This window comes from Molothrus ater, chromosome 5 (assembly GCF_012460135.2).
Source record: "Molothrus ater isolate BHLD 08-10-18 breed brown headed cowbird chromosome 5, BPBGC_Mater_1.1, whole genome shotgun sequence".
Classification (NCBI taxonomy): Eukaryota; Metazoa; Chordata; class Aves; order Passeriformes; family Icteridae; genus Molothrus; species Molothrus ater.
Window position 1 is genome coordinate 57,470,214 of NC_050482.2, and position 21,801 is coordinate 57,492,014.

General features: G+C 40.8%; 1 protein-coding gene across 2 annotated transcripts; it reads left to right on the forward strand.

Annotated features, from left to right (window-relative positions):
- The first annotated feature begins 1,064 nt into the window (after positions 1 to 1,064).
- On the forward strand, positions 1,065 to 18,292 carry INTS13 (integrator complex subunit 13). Of its 2 annotated transcripts, XM_054514908.1 has the most exons (18): positions 1,065 to 1,314; positions 1,647 to 1,883; positions 2,384 to 2,615; positions 3,539 to 3,613; positions 4,310 to 4,512; positions 4,682 to 4,762; positions 5,913 to 6,003; positions 6,961 to 7,089; positions 8,722 to 8,806; positions 10,554 to 10,643; positions 11,083 to 11,172; positions 12,144 to 12,322; positions 13,099 to 13,269; positions 13,650 to 13,804; positions 14,737 to 14,967; positions 15,889 to 16,028; positions 16,690 to 16,825; positions 17,592 to 18,292. In XM_054514908.1, exons 3-18 carry the CDS (start codon positions 2,391 to 2,393, stop codon positions 17,629 to 17,631), a joined length of 2,121 nt encoding a protein of 706 aa, XP_054370883.1. In that variant the 5' UTR covers positions 1,065 to 1,314; positions 1,647 to 1,883; positions 2,384 to 2,390; the 3' UTR covers positions 17,632 to 18,292. The 2 variants fall into 2 exon arrangements, with proteins under 2 accessions (XP_054370883.1, XP_036260920.1); XM_036405027.2 differs by lacking the exon at positions 1,647 to 1,883.
- The last annotated feature ends 3,509 nt before the right edge of the window (positions 18,293 to 21,801 follow it).

The following is a 21,801-nucleotide window of genomic DNA, read 5'->3' on the forward strand; positions in this document are numbered from 1 at the left end:
ACATCAGCAGCTCTAGCGGCACACGCAGGATTAAGCAGTTGCACTGTGAATAGGTTTAGATTGGATATTGGGAAGAAATTCTTCCCTGTGAGGGTGCTGAGGCCCTGGCGCATGGTGCCCAGAGAAGCTGTGGCTGCTCCTGGATCTCTGGCAGTCTCCAAGGCCAGGCTGGACGGGGCTCTGAGCAAGCTGGGATAGTGGAAGGTGTCCCTGCCCATGGCAGGGGGAACGGATCCGGATGGGCTAACAGGGTCCCGCTCAGGCCAGGGCGTTGTGTGATTCTACGGTCGTATTATTTTCTCGTCTTTTAAGAAAAAAAAGGGAGACAGTCCCAAAATGACTGGGCTGTATGGCTGAGGGCCATCAATGGTGAAGTCAGCAGTAACACGGGGAAAGCTAATGCCGGCGATCGCAACCACCGACTCCCTCCTAAAAACAGACCCCAGACTCAAATGGAACTTCGGCTGCGCACTAATGAGCGCGAGAAGCCACAGACACACCCAACAAACAGGGTTGAGTACTAATTAACAAACAAATTACGTAACTTTCTGCCCCTGATGCTTCTGTTTCTTAAAATGTATAAATAGTGTGTAGTTTCGGTGATCAGGGAGCCTCTCGCTAGCACGCTCCGTCTCCCTGCACGCTGGAAGACAGAATTCCCACAGAACCTGGAACCCACGGGGCTGCCGCCCGTCGGTGTGCCCGCCGCGCCCGCAGATCTCGCGAGAACACGGCGGCCTCGGCGGAGCCCGCCCACAGGGCGTCCCCGTGCTCTCGCGAGATCGCGGGCTCCTCCCCCGAGCCGTGCGGGCAGCGCAGGGACGGGCGGGGCGTCCGTGCTCGGGCGGGATCGGGCTGGGGAACAGGAGTGGGACGGCAGCGGGGCCGGCGCTGGCCTCGGCATGTCGGGCGAGTGATCCCGGCCGGGCGCTGTGGCCCGGGGAAGTGCGGACAGGGGCCGGGCGCTCCCCCCGGGGGAGTCGCGGTGCCGGCGGCGCCCGTGGCCGCGCGGGGCCCCCGCGGGCTCAGGGGTGGGCGGAGCGGGGGGGGCTCCGGCCGCCTCTCCCACCCCCGCGGGCGCCGGGCGCGCAGGCCGGACCCGGGCCCCGCGCTCCCCGCCGAGCCGCCCGAGGAGGGGGAGCAGAGCGCCGCAGGGACATGGAGGGCGCCCGGCCGGAGGCGCCCGCGCCTGGCCCCGTCTAGGGCGCCCCGCGGGCCTCGTCCCTCCTCCTCCTCGGAGCGGGGCCGCGGGCGCGGCCGGGCGCGGCGAGGAGCGGGACCGGGGCTGCTGCACCACCGGAGGAGCCGGCCCAGGTGAGGAACGCTCGCCGTCGTCGTAACGCTTCCAGAGGCGCTGCCCCGGCCCCTCGGGCTCCCTGCCCCGGCCAGGGCGGGCTGCGGGCGCTCCGGCCGGGCCGGCAGCGGCCGGGCTCAGGCCAAGGGGCCGCGGTGAGCCCCGGCTGCTGCAGCCGAGCGCGGGGCCCAAACCTGCGCCGCTGCCTCCCTCCAAGGAAGCCGCGGTTTCACTTCCGTGATCCTCGTTGCTTTGGTATTTTAGGTTTTTTTAAATGAACATATATGTACTTTTTGTCTTGCGTATTCTGTAATTCAGCAGAAGTACATAGAACAATAAATTCTTTCGCTAGAAATTGCCGGTTTCGGCGGTGCCCAGCGACAGGAGAGGAGCAGTGGCCATAAACGAAAACACAGGAAGTTCCACCTCAACATGAGGAAGAACTTGTGTACAAAAAAGGTGGCAGAGCCCTGGAACAGCTGCCGGGGAAGAGAGTCCTCCTCTGGAGACATTCCAAACCCACGTGAAGGCATTACTCGCTCTAGGTCACCCTGCCCTGGCTGGGGGTTGGACCGGATGATGTCTGGAGGTTCCTTCCAGCCCTACTTGCTCTGTGATTTTTATAATTTCACACTTGGTATATTTGTCAGTGAGATGTTGAAGTACAGATGCAACTATTCGTTTAAAAATAAGATATATTTAGTAAAGCCAAGACTAAAATTCTGATTATGTTACTTAAAGGTCTTTAAAGTTTAACAATAATTTTTTTCTTTTGCATGTTACTTGTTTTAGGAAATAAGCTTTAAATAGGAAGCAGTTTGTGTACTTCTTCTTTAAAGTTGGTTTTAAATAGAGAAGTGGGGAGAGTAATACTGTGCATTTTTATTGCCTTTTCAGCATTATAATTCCACTTTACTCTATTTTTCCCCCTGAGAAAAAATCATTTCTTCTGATTAAAAAATGTAGTCTACTAAATATGGACTCTAAAACTTGCATATTTCTAGGATGTATGTGTAATTTTCACAGTCGACTTATGATGTGTTTTGTTTGGGTTTTTTTCACCGCATTTTTGATGTCTGTTTCTTTCAGGAAGAAAATGAAAATATTTTCTGAGTCTCACAAAACTGTTTTCGTTGTGGATCACTGCCCCTACATGGCAGAATCATGCAGGCAGCACGTGGAATTCGATATGTTAGTGAAGAACCGCACCCAGGGCATCATTCCTCTGGCACCCATCTCCAAGTCCCTGTGGACCTGCTCAGTGGAGTCATCCATGGAATACTGTAGAATAATGTATGATATTTTCCCTTTCAAGAAACTGGTAGGTTCTGCCAGCCATGCTGCATGTCATGCTTGATACAATATGGGATGTTTTCATCTTTTATTTTAGTCTTTTAATGTATTTGTGTTGTTTAGAGTAAAATATCAAATTGTAATTTATCACTTAAAACTTGTTTTTGCTGTTTATATACTTTATAGTCCTTGAATTGGTTTTAGTAGTATATAAATCTCATTGCATATTTAATTTTGGAATCTTTCATTGTTCTAATGTCACATTACAAGCTGGTGCAAAACATGGAGAGGTGCTTTAGGGCAACTTAGAGCTTTATTATTGTGCTCTCCTGAACAATGACTTTAAAAAAGCTTCAGTGAGGAATTGTCTTAAGCTGAATTTTCTTGCTGAGTACACATGGTAGCTCTCTCTAAGAATTTCGGTGTCAGCATTGAAGGAATTCTGGGCTTTAGGAAGAGGGTAGGATTGCCCTGGAGCTAACAGTTTGGAAAAGTGGGAGGAGAGCTTCCTGGCACACACAGCTCCTTGTTTAGAAAACCATATTTTTTTTGTGATGTTTGTTAAATCTTGGTAGATATTTACCCCATGATGTACTGTGACAGACTTTGGAGAATGATGTGCAGTTTACAGTATTAGAATTTACTTTATTTTATGGCTGTCCTGCTGAAAATCTAATATAATTTTTAAAATGCTAATATTTTGAAAATCTTATTTGGTGTAGAGAATGATTTTCTGGTGTACAAATATAAGTTGTTAATCATATTACTAAGGGGAAAACTTAATATAGCAGGAGTGTGTGATTTTTGTGGGTTTGTTATTTTGAGTTTGGCTTGTCATTGCACATTATCTCCAGACAACCAGAAAAAAGAAGTGCAATTCATGTTGGTTTGAATTTGGGGAAGTAGCAATATAATGGCTGTTACCTTAATGTGCTTTTTTGATCCTTGTAGGTGAATTTCATTGTGAGTGATTCTGGGGCTCATGTGTTGAATTCTTGGACTCAGGAAGATCAGAACTTGCAGGAGGTATGATTAGTAACTGTTCTTTTGTTTTGTAGTTCAGACTTTATTGTGAAATAAACATTGTGTTCAATATGAAGTAACGCTGTTTAATTACAGTATTGGTGGATCTAGTCTGAAATTGTTGTGTAACAGAATTTCAAATAGCTGCCTGTAAGCCTGGATCATTCTATAGACAAAATTTAAAAAGAATCCAATATCTTTAAGTAGAGACTTAAATATTTAAAATAAACATTATGAATAAATTAGTTACATATTTCTTCTGTAATTTAGTGTTACTTTTTGAACTTAAATTCTTTTTGAAATATTTGCTTGAGAGTCAAATAACTTGTGTTAAATACTTTAATTGTTAATATCCTATTTATGGTTGTGTTTCATCCTCTGAAAAATTTACTTTGAGGAAGAAATGCATTTCCAAATTCTCGGAAAATAAAAGCAGAAGGCAACCAGCAATGTCTTTCGGGTGTTGGATATAAGTTGTTGGTTTTGGTCAGGTATTTTTCTGTAATAAATGCGAATATTTAATCACAGTGAATAAATTAAATTGCAAAGGATAATTTAGGGCCAAATGTTTCCTAGAAGGCTGCCGGTAAGGTTCGTTAGTTGTTCCATTTGCCCTTCTTCGGCAATGTTAACCTGCATGTCAGATGTGTTAGAAAAACTGGGAGGTGCCTCTGGCTCACAGCTCTCTGTCCCGCCCAGCTGATGGCGGCGCTGGCGGCCGTGGGGCCGCCGAACCCGCGGGCAGACCCCGAGTGCTGCAGCATCCTGCACGGGCTGGTGGCCGCCGTGGAGGCGCTCTGCAAGATCACCGAGTACCAGCACGAGGCCCGCACCACGCTCATGGAGAACGCCGAGCGCGTCGGCAACCGGGGCAGGATCATCTGCATCACCAACGCCAAGAGGTGGGCATCGGGGGCCTCTGCTGGTTCCTGACATTCCCACCAGGGCCGCAGGCAGCCCCTTTGCACAGATCCTTCTCAGAGCACTTCTCGCCTTATCAAAGCTTTTGTTATGGGGTTCTGACAGAGGATTGATGGTGCCGCCTTAAAAGAAATCCACCTTTCTTTGTAGTGACAGCCATGTTCGGATGCTGGAGGATTGTGTTCAGGAGACCATTCATGAGCACAACAAGCTTGCAGCTAACTCTGACCAGTGAGTACGCTTTTTACAGAGTTTCTGGCGTCCTCTAGGAAATATGGATGTATTTCTGTCACAAAACTCACTATAATGAACCGTTTGAATGAATGTGAGGTAGAATGTGGTAAATCACGATATTGTTAGCTTAGAGGTGGTGTATGATCATTTTCTTTCCAGTATCATCCTTCATAGGTCAGGATTTCTTTAGCTTGTTACCTTCTACATCTGCTCCAAAATGTAATGCATAACTGTGCCTTGATGCACATTGTGTTTTTAATCACTAATTCATCTGGAGCAGTTTTTCTTGATAATACTGTGTTACTTTTCATGATCATTTTCCTTTGACTAAAACAGCTAACTTCTTTGAAACTAGTTTTAGTTTCTAAATGACTGTATTGCCTGGAACTTCCCTTGAGATAAAGGAATCTTAAAATGCAGAGTGCATCTCCTCTGAGAAGTCTTTCTCCATGTATGTTTTGTCTAATGAAACTGAACTGTTTGTCTATAGCACTCTGTTATCTTGTTAAGTTGTTGTGGGTTGAGATCCTATTCCTGGTTACTCCTCAGGCACTTCAAGAGCAGAAGCAGCACTCTCCTATTTTTTCCTGCTGCAGTTGCAGTTTCATGGATGTATAAAGGATCCTGCCCAGGAAATTAGGGGTTAAATCCATTGTAAAGACAGGGATGTGGTACAATGTTTGCATCACTCCAAACTTCCAGCCACATCAGGATTAGCATATATCCCATTACATGTCCCATCTCTCTGTGCTGTTTGGGTAGTTGTTTTCATGTTCCCTGGAATCCCCTCATTCTTACCTACATTTGGAGACACAACTCCTCTGTAGTGTCAATATGCAGCTGAATAAAGCTGAACAGATTGCACCAGTTAAGGACTTACTCCATTGATGTGTCCAAAAAAGAAGCACAGTGCTGTAGCATCTGAGGAGCAAGAAGTGTTAGGCTTGTATTTTTATTCTGATAAGAACTTATTTTGAAGTCTGTGCTTTTGAAATTCGTATCTGTAACCTAGTTCCTGCAGCATGGTTTCATAAACAACATGTTACTAACATATGTTTTGATTCTGTGTTCTAGATACCAGAATTAATTTAATTTTAGGAGATAATCTGCCACGCTGTAGGCTAAGCAAAATGATTTTATTTTTAAGTCTAATGCAGATTCAGAAATGTGAACTGGTGTTAATCCACACATACCCAGTTGGTGAAGACAGCCTTGTTTCAGATCGTCCTAAAAAAGAGGTGAGGAGCTTCAAATGAGAAAGCTTATTCCAGATTGAACCACATCAGACTGAAAATAGTGCAAATTGTTCTCAGTTGTTCAGTAGCAAAAGCACATGTGGTGGTTCTTTGAAACCAAGTACATTAAAAATCTGTAATATATTCCGCTATTCAACAGTCTGCTCTGCATTAATGTGCTGTCTGTAAGAAAAGGCCCCAGAAAAATGACTTAGCATGAAAAGCTGCATAGTATTTAATATATGAAAAGGACTATCAGGGGCTACCTTTCTGTGATTCATTTCTACAGAACTCTGCTGTAGTTATGCTAAAAATTGTGAATGGAAGATAGCAAATTGACTACTTCCCTCTCTAAGGCAGTCACTGGGTTTGGGTCTTGGGATTTTTTTTTTTTTGGTTGTTGTTGTTTGGAGTTGTTTTGGGGTTTTGGGGGATTGTTGTTGTAGTTTTTGTTGTGTGTTTTTTTTAATTTATTTTGTTTTGTTTTTGAACCCCAACCCAGCGTTCTTTTTGGCAAAGGAAAAATCAAATACATCTTCTAGCTTGTGTTTATTTGCCTTGTGTATGTATGATGCACTTACAGGTAGACATCTAAAAATTACTTTGCTACTGTTACTCAGCAGGTAAAAGAATGTAAAACCAGGCCCAGAGCTGCTGTTAAGATTTATTCCCCATGTTGTGATGCTAATTTTTCCTATTAACAATTAGTGACTCAAAATTTTTAGCACACTTCTAATTTTGTTTTTTTACCATTTTTAAGAACCGCATCTATAGCGATTGGCATAAGCTCAAACTTCAGAATGCAAATAGTTTTTTGCTTCTTGCTTGGTAGTTTCCCCTGGTGTGGGTTTCTGACTGATAGTTTTAGCAGTATAAATGCTTATTTCAGAGTTGAACAAACTGTACTGTTGAATGAAATCACAACCTAAACTATGAATTCCATGTATCAATTTATTTCAGCTCTCCCCTGTTCTAACCAGTGAAGTGCACAGTGTCCGTGCAGGGAGGCACCTGGCTACCAAACTGAATCTTTTAGTACAGCAACACTTTGATCTGGCTTCAACCACAATAACTAACATCCCTATGAAGGTAATATTGTGTCTCCAGCTCTGTGTTAACTAGATGCATCACTTCTAAATTTGTTTGAAAACTTTTGATGTTTATTTTAATTGAATTTTTACATTGTTTTTCTCTCCATATCATATTTTCTGTTTTGTTTTTTTTTCTTTTATTAGCCCACATTCAATGTCTGTGATCAGGTTAGTAAAAATGAAGTAGGGGAAAAAAAAGTAAAGAAGGATCACAGAACAAAATATTGTATTGCCAAATCTCAATTTTTGACGTAGCAATACAAGTGTTATTTCAGTTCTGTTTGTATTACTTTATATAAATACAGTCTTGTTTACCTCAGATCAATTTGTCTGTGATTCTTTTGTCTTTTTTTAGTTGTGTTTAGATATTCTTGACCCTTGTGCATTATAGTGGCATAGTGAGTCTCTTTTTCCTCTGTTTCATTATCATGCCCACCCAACATAAAGGTGTTTGTAACTAAAAGCTGCTTTTTTACCAAGGATTTTCCAGTGGGTTTTCTACTCTGAAAATCCATAAATATGAAATGGGGACAGGATATACCTAGTTAAGAAAGAGATTCAGTTAAGCATCTTGTGGTAGATGTTATGTCCATATTTTAAATTTTTTTGCTACTTGGAGGGAAATTAGTGCAGTTTAGAATGTCAGGTGTTCAGTTGGCAGTAATTTTCTGATCAGGCAGCACGAGACAATTGAGACAGAAGTGTCATTATTCAAACAGAAAAAGAGCCATGGGCAGGTAACCTTCGTGATTTAAAAAATTCATTAACTTGTAACAGTCAGTCATTGCATATTTGAAAACTAGCAATATTGTGTGAATTTTATAAGTTAAAACATGATATCAAAATAATTTTCAGTTTTTATGAGAGTTTAACATGGGTCATGGCATAAATGTGATTTCAGTTTGCAAATACCTTGTCTGTAACTTTCTGACCTGTGTGCTGCTGGTGTGCCTCTCCCTTCTGCCTTTGTCCTTATAGTAATAGACTATGTTGGGTTCTCTGTGGTTTTTTCTTTTCTTTTTAAATTTGGATTAAATTAGCAGAGTTACTGTTCTGTTTTTGCTGATCCTCTGCAGCCGTTTGAAGATGCAGTGTCCTCTTTACAAAAATCAATTTTTTTTAGTTATAAACTTGGAGCTGCAAGTGCACTTCTTCTCATAACCTTAAGAAATAATAAGTTCAAAGTGTGGGTTTTGGTTTGGATTCTTTATTTTTGGTTTTGAAAAGTAACTGTCCCTCTGCCCTGCAGTGAGTCTTTGTTGCTGCTCAGTAAGTTGTGACTGCTGGTGGTTATGTAACATTTTGTAGGCTTCCTTAACTTCACTAATTTAGTGAAGTAGTCAAGCCTAGTTTTTTTTTCCTGTATGTGATGCTCTGCACCCTGACATGAGGCTTGTGTAAAGAGAAATAGGGTTTCAAAAAAGTAAATAAGAGGAAAAGCAGTTGGCTGCATCTTTAAACTGCTCAGAGAGCAAAGTTTCCTCAGCATTGCAATCCTGTTGTTGTCTGAGGCACTTGAAGATTTTTTGTTTTCTTTCAGACTGAAAGACAAATGTAGAATTATTCCTTTATGAAAATGGTGACCTCAAGCTAAAGTAATTCTATTTATGTCTACCTTTCTCTTTTGAAGGAGGAACAACATGCTAACACATCAGCCAACTATGATGTGGAGCTGCTTCATCACAAAGAGGCACATGTGGATTTTTTAAAGAGTGGTGAGTAGGACTGGCCATCTGAAGGTGGCCTTTGATCAACCTCTTTGTGAGTATTCACAAATAAAGTTGGAGAGATTCAAATCCATGTAAATTTCAGGCTCAAATAGTAAATATTTCAGTTATTCCTTGTAACCCAGGAAACTTAATTTGTAATGTTGGCATTAGAGTTTTACTCAATATTGACATATTTTAATACAGCAATGAGAAAACAGGCCAAATTCACATATGTTCAGGATATCGCTGTGAGATTTGAAGGACATGTCAGTTCCTTACTGAGATACAAAAACTAGGTGAGAGACCAGATATGCAGGGAGATTTTACAAAATAAAGTCCCTCTTGTGGATATTTGTGCAAAATTATGCCTTGCACAATTGAAATTTGTTAAGTAATAATAATTAGCACCACTTACATCCCACAGGCCTGTTTATGACAATAATTGTTTTAGAAAAAACAAGAGTTGTTTGGCTGTTGAGCTTTTTTGTTTTATTTGAAATACCTACTATCTTTTTTCTTGTAAATTTGGAATTACTACCTAGTATTCCTCTGAGGTGAATTTTTAATAGCTCAACCAAAGTTAGAAAAGCACAACACTCAGCTTTTTGCAGAATCATTTTGTTGAGGAAACTGCCTGATGTAAAACTTGGTTAAAAATCAGCTTATAACTTCTGTATTAGTAGAATTAAATGTCATATGATCCATAAGTAGCCATTTTGGGGAGTTTGTGCTTTTTGTCTCATTACTTTGAGGAAGAGGAGGTAGCTCCTTTGTCATCTCAAAGTGCTGTGCTCCAAATTTTAGGGGAGTGGATGACTAAAGATTGATGAAAAGCAGAGGGTGTTGCAGTAATGACCTCAGCCTCACCTGAACTGTGTTATGATGTTGAAATCTTAAAGCTTTTATTACCAGGGCTCAGAAGCGGTTTTGTAAAACCTGTAGGCTCAAGGAATTAGGTCTCCTGGGAAAATACAAAAGCACTCTGACTGCATTTCCTCTTCACATTTTTCCCATCAGGACTTTGAGAGGAAAAAGTCTGTTCTTAGATCCTGTAAATTTTGGGTTCTTTCATTTGTTTCTAAATACATAATTCAGCTGTAATAGCTCTGATGCTCGGAAAGTGGGAATTTAGTTACACTGGTCTTTCTCTGAAATGTTGCCAAGAAATTTTCAGGTTAAATAAGTTTGGCCTTCAGATATTCTGAGAGATAATTTCTAAAATTGCTGCAGTTAATTTTAATAATAAAGTATTTCCAGTATTTTAATAATAAAGTGTCTGTGGTCAGTAGCACACATTGAGAGAATTCAGGCTGAATCTGACATAGCGATGAGACCAAATATTTCTTTCCCCAAAAAATTAAACTTGTCAAATGTACCTTTAGATTGGTTTAATTGACTTTGGGAATACAATATGTATTGTATTAATACATAAATTAATCCAATACATTTTTATTGTATTAATACATAAATACAGTCAGCTCTAGTATTTAAGAGTTCTGATTTCTGTGTGGAAAATTTTAATAAAGATATTGTCTTCAAGTCCTGAGCATTTTAGCAGGAAAAAATTGCTGCTGCTGACAGAACTAAACTTATGTAGAACTTTCTACTTGTCGAATCAAAAGGTTAGGTATCTAAGTTTTAAATTCAGATTGCATTGTGTATATGTTCATGTTACATTTTGTACCTTAAGTTTAGAGCTGTTTTTCTGTAATAAACTCTGGTTGATCCCTCCTCTTTCTGCCTTTCTCTGCAGGTGATAACCACGTAGGTGGCAATAGCAGGGAAGGCACATTTAAAGAAACTGTGACACTGAAATGGTGCACTCCTCGAACCAACAGTGTGGGTAGGTGCCATGGAACCTTCCAGACCTTGTTGGTAACTTGTACAAATCAGAGTACAGGAGAGAAAGCCAGGGCAGCTCTGAGGTGGCTGTGCAGCTCATGCACCCTATTAACTATTAGCAATTTATGTTGACTCGTTGAGCCAGCAGGCCAGAAATACAGGTAAGAGAAATAAGAGCAAACTGACAGGTCAGTGAAGTGATTCAGGAGATAAAGAATTGGGGTTTCTGCTGCAAACAGGGCTTGGGAATGTATGAGATTCTCAGAGCTGTGGATTCTTGGGAATCCTCCCAGTGAGGACTTTCAGACTGAGAGGCATCTAGACTTTCTAGTTCTGCTCATTGTGGACTAGCCTCCTCCTCTTCCATTCTTTTATTTTGTGGATTTTTTTTTTTCTGTCTCTGGAATTACATTCCACTTTTCTATTCCTTTATTTTTCAGAACTGCACTATTGCACTGGAGCATACAGAATTTCACCAGTAGATGTAAATAGCAGACCTTCTTCATGCCTTACAAACTTTCTCCTTAATGGTAAATTTGTGTCCTTGACTAATTATTCAATGTTATAATTTTTAATCCTGTAAATGGAGCATGTGGCACATTTTGATTGGTGTAGCATTAATGTGTATATACTGTAAAAATACTGTGTTTATTTTAAAATGTCCTATAAATAAGAGAAAAAAGTTGTTAAATGTCCTCAAAGGCAATTGTTTGGAAACTTAAAGATGGGAGGAAAGAAGTAAAGAAGCAACAAGTATTGAAATGGAGGTTTGTATGTTTGCAAACAAAATGGCATTACAAATATCCTTTTAATAGAATGTTTCCTTCAATCAAGTTACTTGATTCTCCACATATGCAGTGGTTTTATTAAACATTATATCTTAGTATTTTTCTCTAGAGATTGTGTAGTGAGAATGTCCTTTGATTAATAAAAATGGTTAGAACCAAAATTAATAGTGTATTTCAGATAAGCTCACTCTTCTGATTTTTGCTTCCTGATAAAAAGAAACTTATTTGGAGAATGCATCCTTTAATGCTTGGTGTATTTTACTGAAAATAAGACAAATGCAGTTTTATTTCCCTGTCTGAAGAACAGTATCCATTTTAAGCATGAGCAAGTGGTATCAGCTGATACCGTTATACTCAAGAGGTTATTTTATTACTTTTTGAAAGTTTCTTTTGATGAGCGTGGTTCTGCAGCAGGGCTATTTGAATGCCTTATGAATATGTATTTTTTCCTGAGAATAATGTCTTACAGAAAAAAATGATGGATTGGTCTAGGAGAGGCCTTTTGGTGTTGCTTTGTAAAATTTTAAGGTGCATATACCCTGTTCTGTGTCAAGAAACGAGGAGATGGCAGTTTGTTGTTCAGCTGGGTGAAAACACCACCTTGGTGGGTTCAGATTCTTCTTGGCCAAGCACAAACCTGTATTTATGCAGCTCAAAATTTAAAATTGCAGCACCCAGGAATTAGTGAATGAAACTGATCTCCCTTCCACCAGGTCGTTCGGTGTTGTTGGAACAGCCACGCAAGTCTGGCTCAAAAGTCATCAGCCACATGCTCAGCAGCCACGGGGGAGAGATCTTCTTGCACGTGTTGAGCAGCTCGCGCTCAATTCTGGAAGATCCCCCCTCAATTAGCGAAGGCTGCGGTGGGAGGGTCACTGACTACAGGATCACAGTAAGGGTCTTTCTGTCCTACACTGCTGCTTCTCTCACATGACAACAGGTGCAGGGCAGTAGGTGTGGGAAGGAAATGCTGGAGTGGATTGCATGGTCAAACTTCCTTTGTAATAAATACCTTGATAGATAAAATAGTAGAAAATACTACGTTTGTTGATTGTTATGCCTGCTTCATAGAATACTTTGTGTGTCAAGGAATGCCTCCTTAATGTACTAGGAGTGTTTAAATTTTGTCCTGGTTCTAGGAAAACATTTTTCTTGGCAAGTTTCTTCTGTGGGTTGGATACACATAGAACTATATTGTGCTTATTGTCAAAGGATAGATTATATATGAGTGCTTGTACAATAAATCAAAAAGACGAAGTTGACAGCTGATTGTCTGATACCAGCTTTGAGCCCTGATATCAAACAATCAGCTGACATGCCTTTTTGTTTATCCTTTATTTTTTTCAACACATCCTTGATACCTTTTGTAAATAAGCAGAAGTTCCTTCTGGAAAAATATAACTCTTCCCATAGATGAAATACCTTGCAAATCTGGAAGTCCTCTTTGTCAAAACCCATATATTGATTTTTACCCCATATTTCTGTGCCCCTGTTTTTGTGTTCCCCCTGGTAAATGCATGAGAGCTAGAGACAGGGCTGTGGTTGGTAGGGTTGGATGTGGCAGTGGGATGGTACAAAGTGATAAGCAAGGCTAAGCTGTGTAGCCCCTTCACTGAAAGTTGCTTTGTTAGAGAAATGCCTAATTGTATCTTGTTTGGTTATCATTAGGATTTTGGTGAATTTATGAGGGAAAACCGATTAACTCCTTTTCTAGAGCCCAGATATAAGATGGATGGAAGTCTTGAAATTCCATTGGAACGTGCAAAAGATCAGTTAGAGAAACATACTCGTTACTGGCCTATGATTATTTCTCAGACCACCATCTTCAACATGCAAGCTGTAAGTAACCTGGGCTATGTACATTTTTGTTCTGTTCCTAGATTAAGTTTCCCCTTGTCACTTGATGAAATACCAATTCTGTGGGGTGATAAATCCCTTCCTGTATAATCAGTTTATTTTCAGCTTTATTTTTCCTGAACTAATTCTGTATTTAATACAGTAGATTATTGGAATGCTATTTAAATAAAGTGATTTGAACCTGACAGCTCCAGTTCTGCTGGGTAAAGAAAGCATCTGCTTACACTTAAAATTAGTACTAAACTGAGGATAAGAGGGTGGGGTTTTGTTGGTGTTGTTTCATTGCCTTTAATTTTTTAATCCCTGTTGCTCTCCTGTGACACACACATTTTCTTGTTGTTTATTTCTGTTTTGTCTCTCAGGTAGTGCCATTAGCCAGTGTGATTGTAAAGGAGACAATGACTGATGAGGATGTGCTGAATTGTCAAAAAACAATATACAATTTGGTAGACATGGAGAGGAAGAACGATCCCCTGCCAATTTCAACAGTTGGTACCAGAGGAAAGGGGCCAAAAAGGTTACATGCATATCTCTCTGTTGATTCTGGACTGTTTCTCAGAAATACTCTGTTGACAATGTTTTCATACCAGATTTTTAAAATATAGCTAAAAGTGAACTAAAAGTGAACTAAACACTGTATTGCACACCCCAAATGCTGTGAGTGCTTCACCTGTATCATTTAGGGGTTATAACAGTACTGATACTGCTGTATATTAGGGAAAAAAGCTCTACAATTTTATTATCTAAGAATTTAAAAATGCTAAAAAATATGAAATCAAAGATAGTTATTGGCAAAGTTAAGAAATTGATACAATATGGACAGATAAAGTGGAATAATTTCAAATTAATAAAAAGGAAAACTTAATGCACTGTTCATTTTAATATACTTAAAATTGGGATATATTGGAATCCTTATGGAACAGTTATTTCAAATACGGGATACTTCTTTAAAATAAGCATGGAATATTCTGATCCCTCAATCACTGGGATGTGTTCCTCCTATTTCCAAGAATGGATTGAAAAGAAATTCAGCTCCTGATTTGCCTACATGACTGGGAGTTATTGACAATGGTGTGGTGCAATTCTTTCTTATTTTTTTAAACCCAAATAATGTAATAATTAATTTGCATGTCAGTACATGAATGGCCCTCTCACATTGCATTGTTAGCAAGCACCTGAGAGGTTTCACAAGTGCCAGCAATATGATTCCAATGGACATAATCCATTTCAATTTAAATTTTACTCTGGGCATTAACTGGGAAATGTTAATGTGGTTCAAGCATGGAGTAATCCCAGGTGGAGAAACCTGCAGTACAGGAGGACAGATAATCTCTGGGGAGTTATTTTTGGTTTGGGGGTTCTGTGTTGTTTCTTAAGGCCTGCATTCATGCAGTGGGTAGTGGAATGGTGGTGGTGATCCTCGGTGTGGTGTTTTTCCTGGCCCTTCAGGGATGAGCAGTACCGCATCATGTGGAACGAGCTGGAGACCCTGGTGCGAGCGCACATCAACAACTCTGACAAACACCAGCGAGTCCTGGAGTGCCTCATGGCCTGCAGGAGCAAACCCCCCGAGGAAGAGGAGCGCAAGAAACGGGGCAGGAAGAGAGAAGACAAAGAGGACAAGTCAGAGAAGTTGGGCAAAGACTATGAATCAGATAAGCCATGGCAGGAATCAGAGAGGTACATTTTCTAAAGTGAAATCAAACTGTAGCATAACTGTTGTTCTTAGCTGACCTCTTAGCCAAGTGTTGTAGCTTGAGGAGTTCCTGCTGTTGGATTCTATCATAACCACACCACCTATTCGATATTAAACTGCTTTATGGAAACTTAAAGCATGGCTGAAAATGTGAGACAAGCAGTTGTTTTCTTTTATCAAGCTGTAGATAGTTCAGTGTTCAGGTTGATTAAACAACCCAGCTTGATTTGGCTCTTCTCTTCAGCTGAGCATCAGGATTATAGTCTGTTTACCTCCTGTCTGTAATTCAGGTTGTTACTGTAGTTTGTCTAAGTGGCAAGCACCTGTCAGTCTGTTCTGTATTCCTTCTTTGAAACTACTTTCTACAGAGATCTAAAAAACTCACAGTAATAAGCTTAATTTGCATGTGTTCTGTGCATGCAGGGATCATTTAGGATGGGAGGGCCTTTTCATCTACCCTGCTGTCACCATGCTGATGACATTCCATGCCTTCCTGTGAATGATCATTCCTACAGCTTTGCTTTCACATGTGGAACAGAAATGGGGACTGAGATAAAAGGGGTTTAGTGTGAATGGGTCTGAATTCATCTAGAAAAGATAATAGGAAGTTGTATTGTATTTCCCTATGTATTTATTTTAATTTAGTCTTTCCTTCAAAATTCAGACATCAATTGTCTCAACAACCAAAGTGAAACTGTATATTAAGAACCTTTCCTATATGTAATGCTTTATACAGAGGATTATTTGGCTACAATTCCCTATTGTTTGTCACCCACTCCAAGGGGTCAAAAGAAATTTTCTTATGGTATGGGTCCTGTATAATTTTGAGTAGTACAGAAAGCTATCAAGAATTATGTCCTGCTCAAACATAATTTTCCTCACCCTTTTCCTTCCCTCTGGAAAAGGTTAAAAGGTCTTTTGGATCGGGAGAAAGAAGAACTGGCAGAAGCTGAAGTTATCAAAGACTCCCCTGATTCTCCTGAGCCCCCCAACAAAAAGCCTCTCATTACAATGGATGAAATGCCCACAGTTGAAAAGGCAAAAGGTAAACCAGAACAATTGCAACAGATTATTTCTTTTAAGGATAGATGTTGTTGCATCAGTCTGTGTTTTCTAAAGTAATGAGGTGAATCATTTTGGAGTTAAAGCTAAGTCAGTGAAGATCATGTTTAATTGAATGCTAAATGTTGAGAAATTCTTGGAAAACATGTTAACCTCACCAGGTCTGTGAAAAAAGGGAGATACCAAGACATTGTGTGGGTCTGCTGATCAACTCTTGGGTTGACAGGAGGTTGGCCAAGTTCTTGCTGGTGCTGTCTGACCTACTGTGCGTGAGAAATGCTGTTTGAGGGCAGGTATCAGAAATCACTGTCTCCTGCTACTAAATAATCAACTTGCCTAAGCAGTGCAATTGTCAGAATGGACAGTTCTCACTCTTCCTTGGTGTGAATTATTTTCTGTTACAGTGGCTGAGCTGATGCTGAGATTCTGTATTTAAAGCAGAGTCCATCTCACATGCAGCAACTCCTCAGCCATTATCACTTTGCATATTTTATATTTATTTAGCCCCTGTTGTAAGTTTGTTTAATTTTAGTTGTTTTAACATGTTGAATTACCATAATCTGTATTTTCCTTTAAGATATTATAATGATGTAATGTTAATTCAAAATTTTCATCACTTAGACTCTTTTTACTTACAATTTTAGGGCCAATGTCCTTGCTGTCTTTATGGAGCAACAGAATTAATACTGCCAACTCTAGGAAACACCAGGAATTTATTGGTCGGTTGAACTCTGTCAACAACAAAGCTGAACTGTATCAACATCTGAAAGAAGAAAATGGGTTTGTATCAGGAAATGTATCACTACCCATATCTTGGTAGCAGTCAGTGTGGGGTTTACAGCATTAGATACTCCTTTGATGATTAAAATATCTGAATACATTCCTTTGCTTCTCAGCATTGATGGAGAACCACAGCAGTGTTTGGTTTTCTGTTTGCATCTGTGCTGAGTGAGACTGACTCCTGAGAGCTGGGCCTCAGGGATTGCCCCTGCAGCAAAACTCTTACTAAACTGCAGGGGTTTAAACTGTAGCTGAGACTTTCTGCTTGCTTTAGCTTCCACAGGAATGGCTGATACAGAAATATTGTTGGTAATAAAGTGGTTGACTCTTAGGCTGTACTGTAATGAAGTAGTCCATGTTCTACAAAAAATACTGGAAAACCAAATCAGCCTCCTCTGAAGGAAATCAGATGATGGTAGACAATGATCAGTGTAAGAAGGGTGAAACTGAAGTCCTTGGAAAAAATGGCCAAAGCTCAAGTTTTCAAAATGGATTCTCCAGTCACAGGAATATTTTCTATTTTGGTGAGGTTGATAGTGGATGGTTTTTCACAGCTGAAATGTATCTCTGCAGAAACTTTTCCTTTATGTACTGACTGCTGCTTAAAGAAGTATTAAGAGGAGATAAGATTGCATATGTTGGGGTAGGGAGAGACAGGACAGTTAGTGAAGTAAAAAATATTTATGAAAGCATTTAAATCTGATTTTTTTTTCTGTTGATTGTTCCTTCAGTAACAAGACTTACCACTTGTTGTCTTGCCTTTCAGAATGGAAACAACAGAAAATGGAAAAGCAGGCCGGCAGTGAGGATTAATTCTGTTTCTTGGGACAAAACCTGGCCAAAATGCAAAAATATTTAATGCTGGAATTGCTCTTGGTACTGTTTCAATACAATCGTATAGCTGTGGTTTGATTGGTTTTTACATTTTTCTAGTCCTATTTTTGCTATGAAGTATGAAACCTGCATATCACGTTAGTGTGCAAATAGGAGCTGTCCTGAAGTGTTTTCCAGTCGTGCTTTAGGATGAAGAAAACCTCTGCTGCCATGGAGTAAATCAAGTAGTCAAAAATGTTAGTCACCTTAAAGTCCTTGCCCAGAAGTATTGGATAATACTTCAAAATCAGTGATGACCGTCTTAAAAAAAAATTGAAGTAATTTACAGTAAGCTGATAACATCCTTAATTTTGGTCCATGAACACCTTTTATTTATATGAGGATTCGTCAGGAGTTCAGAATTATGGAAAAGACCGCACACTGGGTACCCAGACACTGAGCTGAGAGAGTGCCAGTCTTGGTTTTCATCTGAGGGGTGGGAGGGTGAGGGCTTTTACAGATAGAAATTGTTGGTTTAAAGACTTTTAAGAAATGGAATGGAAATGGTCTTTAGAAAGCAAAGCCTTTCAAGTTGTTGTTTTGGAGTTAAGGCTTTGTAAGCAAAAGTACAATAAAATTTTTTGCTAATAATTATATTATTGATGAAGTGTGTTCTGTAAGATACTTGTGGTTGTATGTCTGAGGGCCTGAGTTTGAATGGCTGTGAGTGAAAAGGTAACTGATCTGTCTTCAGTTTCTTTGAGTAGAGCCTCTTGCACTGGGGACTAGAATTCTCAACTGGGAAAATTCAGCCAATGTCTGTGGTCTGATCCCTTGCCAGGTTTTGGGTTGTCTTCCACATGGGCTAAGGAAAGATGAATTCCTGAGCTCTCCAAGTGTGTCAGCGTTCCTCTGGTCTGCATCTGGCTTCCGTAAGCAACTGAAGGGCTCACAGATTGGGTATCTCATAGTTTGAGACACATCTTGAGATGTTCTAAAACTAAATAAATATTTTTATATTCACCTGCAGCTTTAAATACTATAGTTTGTGATGTATAGATCTGAACACAAATATTCTTCACTGAACATTTGTGACTGAATCCTTTCTTCAGCTTTGCTGAACTACCATGAACAATTTCAAAGTGATTATTCAGCCACTCTGATGCAGGTTAGGTGTGTTTTCTGTTAAATGATTTTAGAACCATTTTTACAGAGTGATTAAATAGTACTTGCATGGTAATATTTTCTATCATATGGTAAAATATTTGTAGCTTTTACAGAAGCAACATGTAACTCTTGCAGATCCTAGTGTGAAGAAAGTCTTACTGCTTTTATTTTTACTACTTCATGGAAAACAGAATGTTCTGCATCACCACATCTCTTGATATCCTAGCTGAAATGTTCTGATGGAGAAAACTGCCACAAAATTATTGCTTCTCATACCTTTCTGGGTTATTTTAATGAGATTTTACTGCATATCTGGATGTTTCTCTTGTTTCCTAGAGGAATGTTGAAGTCTGGAAGCTGGGGAGCATGTAAATGTCAGCTCTGCAATTTGCTAGGCTGGAGAGTTAGAGCTGAAAAGCTCATCCTGTGTCTTGGGAATTGTGTGTTGCATCTCCTCATGTGCCATTAATATTCAACTGCACTCCTTGCAAATATGTACAGGAATTAAATAGTTCATTAGAGAAAGAGAAATTTGATAGCACCTGCTATTAAAATGTGTATTTGTTTAGCTTGTTTACCAACTCCATTCTCCACATTTGGAGCATCTGCCAGGTCACACTGGTTGGTGATTAAATGAGCAGGGCTGGTGACTGTGGGTCTGTATTTCATGTACCCGAAGAGTCTCACAGGGACTCAAGAGATGGCAAGAGCTGATCTTTGCACTTCTGGAAAGGGCAATTCCATATTCTTCTCCTGCCCTGCATAGTGGCACTGGTGCTGCTTTGCTCCTATTTCACTCGCTGCCTTCAGGTTTAGGGAAGATTTTGTCAGCTCTAAAAAGAGTTTACAGATTAAAATTGGAAGTTACGGATTAAGAAGCTTGATCTGTAATTATGTGATTGCGAAATGCAGTTCATAATTAAATTATGGATTGCATTTTGTATATGATAATCTATTAACCTGGGAGGATTTCAAAATGTTTAAAAAGTCCTTATAAATTCTTTTGCAGAACTTCAGGAGTTCTCTGCTAGAACTGTCCCAGGTGGAAGCAGCCAAGAGACAGTTTTACTGTAAAGAAGGCAAGACTGGAACTTTAAAATATATTTTTAAAGATACATTGCACTAAATTACCTTACACGAGGAGTTCAGTAGCTACTATTGCCTTTAGAAATGCTACATATGATGTTTTTATTTAGAAACACTTTAAAAAGTTTTGAAAGATTGAAAGGACAATGTCAGGCATTTTTTAAAACTCTAAAATTCCAGGATGGCCTAGACTCCAGAGCTGTAGCACCTCTGAATTTCAATGGAACCTTAATGGTTTTTTGGTGATCCTTCTGTGACAGTTTTGCCTCTTCTATATAAAATGTATATTTATGAGTCAGGGAGACATTATGCAGTGAGATTTGCCCAGCACTGACTCTGACCCCTCATTCCCACCAGCATCAGCTTGATGTGTATTTTCTTGTTCTGACTTTTGCAGGGTTGTAAATTCTACCTCTTCGTCAGGAGATTCTTTTGCCTGTTTCACTTGGGTTCTGGTTTTGCCACTGCCTCTTTGTCAGGTGTGGGTCAAATATATTCTATTCTAAATTGAAACATGGTGCAAATCACTAACTGCCTGTTTATGTTGGTTTTTTCTGGGTTAAGGATAGCACCTTATAATGCAATTTGTCTTTTTGTAGATTTGCTCTTAATACCATTTAAAAGTTTTTAAAACTTAAGCCTCTGGATGTTGCCCTGGCCATGGTAGGTGGTCAGAGCCTCTGGATAGAGGGGAGGGAGTTGGTATTTTGGTGGCTGGAAGGGTGGTGTGATGTGAGGGATGGGCCTGGGATGCTGCCCGTGGGAGGGAAGCGTTCCTGAAGGTGGAATCCACAATGGAGGTGGAAGTGCAGCCCTGCACTCGTGTACAGGGGCTTTGCGAGGTCTCAGGGTGTCCAGTTCCACATCAGCATGGCTCAGCTGAGAGTTTGTCTCACCCATCACAGGCTGTGCTCCAGGAATCCTCCTGGCACACCTGCAAAGCCAGCAGACCACTACTGCCAGCACCAGGCCAGCAGTGGCACAAACACTGCTCAGCAGGGCACGGTGGCTGCTCCTCACCATGGAGGCATTCTTGGCGTGGAGCGCCAGCCCGGTGCTGCTGCAGGGCCAGGGGAACAGCTCGGTGCTGGCTGGGCAGTCCTCACTGTAGGAAATACTGAAGGTCACATCAATTCTGTACTCTGGCAGCATTGCTTGGATGAACTGTGGGCTCACAGAGCCAGCTGGCACCCTCAGTTTCTCCAATGCCTGCTGGATTTCATCTTTCCCGCACCAGCTGGAAGAGGTGTTGGCGCTTGCACACAGCGAGCTGTTGTACCAGGAGATGAGTGTGGAGCCGGGCTGGAGAGCTGTCAGCGCCATGTCTTTGGGGCTGCTGGAGTTCAGGAAGAAGGAGAGCTTCTCCAGGAACAAACCCACCCTTTTCCTCTCCCTCAGGAAGGAGGAGTAGCTGTTCTTGGTCCGCACAGTGAAATGGTGGCAGGGTGGCTGGGGGGGCTTCAGGAGCTCGATGGTGAAGGATTGCCAGGCTGTCAGAGCGCCGGAATCCGTGGCAGACGGCACAAACTCCTGTGGGGAATGCTGGAAGTCCATCTCTAGGGGATAGCCGTGCATGGCCTGCTGGGAGGTGTTAAACTGCAGCCAGCTCTCAGATCCCCAAGGAGAGCCATCAGCTGGGAGGATTTGTAGGGATAACTGAGTGGAGTTGCCATCTTCCTTGTCATAAAATGTGTTCGCAGGTATAGGGACAAAGAACAGGCAGCCGATGGTTGCTGTTAGGAATTTAATGGAATGAACAACCTTTGGAGAAGTGTTTGCTTGTCCTTTAGAGAGGAGGGACAAAAGGGAGGAAAAGAATTAGGAAGAAAAAATTGCTATCTCTTGCTGAGTGATGGCAAACAAATTTTGTCAGCCTCAGGATTGTGGAGTGTGCTGAAACTGAAACTTTT